This window comes from Oratosquilla oratoria, chromosome 20, assembly GCF_046742065.1.
Source record: "Oratosquilla oratoria isolate Oo_2021 chromosome 20, ASM4674206v1, whole genome shotgun sequence".
Lineage (NCBI taxonomy): Eukaryota > Metazoa > Arthropoda > Malacostraca > Stomatopoda > Squillidae > Oratosquilla > Oratosquilla oratoria.
In genome coordinates, this window is record NC_134796.1 from 48,451,760 (window position 1) to 48,456,759 (window position 5,000).

A 5,000-nucleotide genomic window follows, 5' to 3' on the forward strand; every position below is an offset into this window, starting at 1 on the left:
CGGAAGACCCAGCCATGCTAGACATTCCTCCCACCCCCTTGGTGCCCCTTCGTAGAGTTGCGGCTGACGACCCGACGGGTGCCTCCCTCAGCACCAAATCGAAAAGTCTCTCCGATTTGCTCAAGACGTCAGCAGCAAGTTCAGCACCAAAGAACCTCCAGGAGACTTCCCAGGAGGGTCGGGCGCACCTCGACTCCTCCAGTTTGGAAAGTGTGGCTGCCATCACCTCGATCACCTCGATCAACTCGATCGGGTCGTCGCTGAGCCCTTTGTCCGTCGTCCGCTCAAAGTCCAGCTTCTCAAACCTATCCTTGTCCGAAGGAGACTTGGGGCAGGCTCTTTCCTCCATATCAAACAACGAAAGTCTGGAAGAGGCTTCGGCGCTTGTCAGGCCGGCGAAGGGAGCGGCGACCGCCGAGGGGAGAATGGGGGTCGGCGGCGGCGACGACGCCAAAGCCCAAGAGGAGGCGACGCTGTCCAGGAGCTCGTCCCTGAGGAAGCGACCGGCACTCGTCAAGCAGAAGGCGTCGATCAACGAGGATGACATCGATCCTCCCGTCGTCATCGAAGTGACCCATGTTCCTGGTGAGAACGAGGGTGAGACTCAGCAGGAGCAGGTGGACACGCTGCCAGAGGACATCAACAAGGACCTGCTCAGCGTGCAGAGGGGGGCTTCGGGGATCGTGAAACAGAGTTCTTTAAATGACGAGTTTATTGGTTTCGAGAGGATTCTTGAAAAGGAAAAAATCAAGCGGAGTATTCAGAAACAGAGTTCGCTGAACGAGGACCTTATCTACGGCAATAAAGAGAAACAGTACGAATCTTTACGGGATTCGCTTTTTAAAACTCATATGAAAAGGTTTCAAATGCTTAAAGATGGTTTCCAGAAACTGAGAACGGCAAGTTTAGATAGGTTTGAAAAAGAAAAGTCGGAATCTTCACTTAAAAATGGCATAGTTAAATTATTACAGTCTTGGAAAAGTGACATTATGCTTTCTAAAGTGGGGAAAATGGGGAAAAGCAGTGAGGAAGGGGCAGACGAGGGATCGAATCCCGACGGAGTGGGAGACGGGGCGACTGGGAGTGAAGCGGACTCGCGCAAAGATGGGGGAGGTCCGGATGACCGGAGTAAGAACTTCTCATTGTACCGACTCAGTCGATCAGGTGAAAGCAGCGACTCGAACGGAGGGAAGGGCACGAGGAGAACCTCACTGAGTCGCCAAGCCAGTGAGCGGAAGGCGTCCAAGGAGGAGAGTTCGGACAGTTCCAAGGAGAACAGTTTCCAGAGTGATACTAGTTTAGATTCCGAAGACAGTTTCAAGTCGGTCATCTTCGTCCCGAGCGCGGGTCAGTCCGGGGACGCCACCACTGCCAAAGAACGCAATCAGTCCGTGTCTTCGGAATCCTCCGAAGGCTCGGACAAGCAGCATTCGCCAAAGTCCCCGAAGTCGCCCAAGTCGCCCAAGTCACCCAAGTCCCCGGATACACGAGCGAGGAACTTCTCTCCCACTCGGTACCTGGGTGCCAAGGGTCCAGCCAAGACGGGGCCCAAGATGGGCACCCAGGTCTTGGGGACTGGTGCCCGCCCCGAGGCCCGGCGACGAAGTCCGCCTTCCGAGACGCCAACAGTGCCCGTGACGACCACCGCCAGCAGCAGCAGTAGCGCGACAGTCCCTGCCGAGCCCGTCAAAGTCTTGGTCGACGATTCCTCCAAGCCCAAGGAGTCGCCGCGAGAACCGTCCGCCATCCGTACCGTGGCTTCAGTCCCTGCGAGGTCTTCCTCAGGAGCCGGTAGGATGACGACGGTGGCGGCAACAGCATCATCAGCTAGAGATCGGCTCTCCAGCGTCGACGAACCCACAGTCTCTCTCCCTTCACCGTCTCCGAAAAAGTCCTTGCCAGCCGAGTCCTCCACAAGCACATCATCATCAACATTCTCATCATCATCACCATCATCATTAACATCCTCATCCTCACCGCCATTATCATCATCATCGCCCTCATCATCATCGCTACAAAGTCCTCCATCAGAACCCCTGAGTAATGGTTCAAAGCGCCGAGCCACTGTGGGACCAGTACCTTCTGCGGCAGGACCTTTACCAGTCTCCGATTCTGGAGGGGCAGTTGCTGCCGCCCATGTGGCACCCCACGTGCCCCGGCAGGAGACGGCGCCGCCCCCGAGTCCGCGCCAGCCCTCCCGCTTCGTGCCCAAGTACGAGCCGCAGGTGCTGAAGCGCGACACGAGCTTTTCGCAGCAGATTTCGTCGCTGCTGCTGGGCGAGAACGTCGAGATCATCCGCAAGACCGGGGCCGCCGGGACACGCAACGTCCAAATCGTCCGGAAAACAGTGCCCCGCTTTCTCACTTTCGAGGTTTTCAACCCCGAAACCGATGACCTCGACAGCGACTCTTCGGCCAGTTCCTCTCCACACTCCGGCAGCTCGGTCATCGAGCGTGGCTGGCCCACCGAGCGGGACATCGAGGAGCTCGACAGGGAGATCCGGCGACGGGAGGAGGAGGAGCAGTCAAACCGTTCGACCACACCCCCGTCCGAACGCGTCATTCCGCCCGAGCTGCCCAAGATGTCGCTGGTGGAACCGGTGCACCGTATGGACACCATCCGGGAGGAGAGTCAATCACATTCAGGTATGGATGCACTGCTCTCTTTGGATACGTTCCATATATACAGTCATGTGTGTATGACCCTCCTTGGGATATAGATAAAAATGAACACATTCACACACGCACACGCGCACACACACACATACACACACACACACACACACACACACATATATATATACATATGTATATATACAACGTATACATATATATATATATATTATATATATATATATATATACATACATATATACGCACATAGAGTTAAAAAAGGACAGCATTGTGGTAGTTATTCAGTTTTTCCTCGTATTCTTAATTTTCCTGATTAAGATTCTGCCATTAATCGGGTGAAGAGGACTAAGTCTCCGTGTTCTTCCATTTTATTTTCTTTAATTGTAGAGCTTAACGTTTCGTCTTAAGAAAGACATTTTCAAGACTAAATTGCAATAACAAAAAGTACGCAACACCTACAGAAACGAAGACAATTGTACAAAAATGAATTATACATGGTAATTGTAATGTATCTTTCTCATATTTCCCCATGATTGTTCATGTATAATTCATTTTTTTACGATTGTCATCGTTGTTGTATGTAATTGTATACTTTTTGTTACTGCAGTTTACTCTTGAAAATATCTTTATCAAGACGAAATGTTGAGCTCTACAATTAAAGAAAATTAAATGGAAGAACATGGATACCTAGTTTCTATTCACCCGGTTAATGGCAGAATTTTAATCAGGAAAAATGAGAATACAAGGAAAACACTGAATACCACAATGCTGTCGTTTTTTTAACTCTACGTGCATTACTGAAAACCTGCTCCCTTCTTTTACAAATATATATATACATATATATATATATATATATATATATATATATATATATATATAGGTTATTTACGCATATATATTATATATATATATATATATATATATTTGTGTGTGTGTGTGTGTGTGTGTGTGTGTGTGTGTGTGTGTGTGTGTGTGTGTGTGTGTGTGTGTGTGTGTGTGTGTGTAAGGAGAGATAACTATGAACGTAGTAGTTTTGGAGGGATTAATTGGTTTAATGAACGCTGTTGAAGATAAAGAAGGGAGCAGACGGAGTAGTAAGGAAGGACCAGTATGGGCTTAGAACAGGTTGTATGGGTCACATATTAGAAGCAAGAAGTGTGAAGAGTGTGTCGACTCGGAAAAAAAAAAACATATGACATGGCTGGTAGAGAAGTGCTGTGGAGGATATTAAGAAACTGTGTAAAAGAGGAAGCCTGTTACAAATGGTCTAAAGTTTTTCATGGGCTTATGTGATGGTCGTGAATGGTGATACCCTCTACCATATTAAATACAGTGTAATATTTGGATATTTTTTCTTTTTTTGTTTGTGAAAAATGACGTCTTATAGGCAGGCAAGTATGGTATTTGGAAACGAACATATAGAGTAGATTGTATGAAAGAATTTCTGCCTACGGTTCTCTGTGGATCAGACGCGGAATGCGAGAGAGTCTGAGAGGGATAGAATGAGTGTTTTTGAAACGAGGTGTTCCAGAAATATAGTAGGTATTTCAAGAATGTATTGATAAGCGTGGAGAACGGATGTTGGAAGTAAACGGTCCGATAAAATTGAATAGAGAAGGTTGAGATAGTACGGGAGTAGAGAAAGAGTGAAAGAATGATGAATAACTGGCAAAGAATGTCAAAAGCAGTGGAGTGAGATAGAGAAGACCCAAAAAGGGATAAATCTATGGTATAAAAAGAGTTGTGGGTGTGCATAGTAAGTCGGAATAGTAGGGACGAGGGAGTACAAGGGATAGGAATGTGTTTAGGAAAATTGTGAGTGAATGAACGGATGATGCGGCCCAAAGGGATGTTCCCCGCATCTGCCCTATAGCTAAGTTGATGAAGAGTGGGACCACCGTGTGGTGAAGTGGTGGGGTGAACCAACTTCAGCTCCCAGGCTCTATCATGAAGGAGCTGTGCTTCGCTGCAATAGGTTTGACTGAGACGATGTGTTCGGGGTGGTGGAAGAGTGAGTGTGTGAGTGAGTGGGTCTTTTGGTGTGTCTGCACATTCTGACTCACTCCCCCTACCAAGGAGAGGAGACCACTTTGTGCATACGTACACACATTGACACGAATAGAATCACTGGTGATTCCATTACACTGACACGGGATACTGGCGATACATTCAATACTGTTTCATCTTCAGGGGGAGAAAATGGAGATTCCGGAGAACCCAGCCCGCCCTCGTCGGCCAAGACGGTCCAGCCCAGCCCTCCTCCTTCCTTGGCGCTTCATGTCATCGCCGAGGCCCAAGCCAACAAGCCGCCTTACACTCTGCCGCCCACAGTGCCCGAGGAGACCAAAACCAAATCTCCAGCAGGT

The 5,000-nt window shown here is 48.7% G+C and overlaps 1 protein-coding gene across 2 annotated transcripts in view; it reads left to right on the plus strand.

The window, feature by feature from the left end:
* The window catches only part of fid (class I SAM-dependent methyltransferase fire dancer), a 166,386-nt gene that overhangs the window by 158,860 nt on the left and 2,526 nt on the right, over positions 1–5,000 (plus strand). For both annotated transcript variants that reach the window (XM_076204069.1, XM_076204068.1), the window contains 2 exons: positions 1–2,646; positions 4,825–4,998. The exon at positions 1–2,646 is cut by the window's left edge and continues 250 nt beyond it. In XM_076204069.1, the coding sequence (XP_076060184.1) occupies positions 1–2,646; positions 4,825–4,998 (2,820 nt within the window). The remainder of the gene's footprint in view (positions 2,647–4,824; positions 4,999–5,000) is intronic.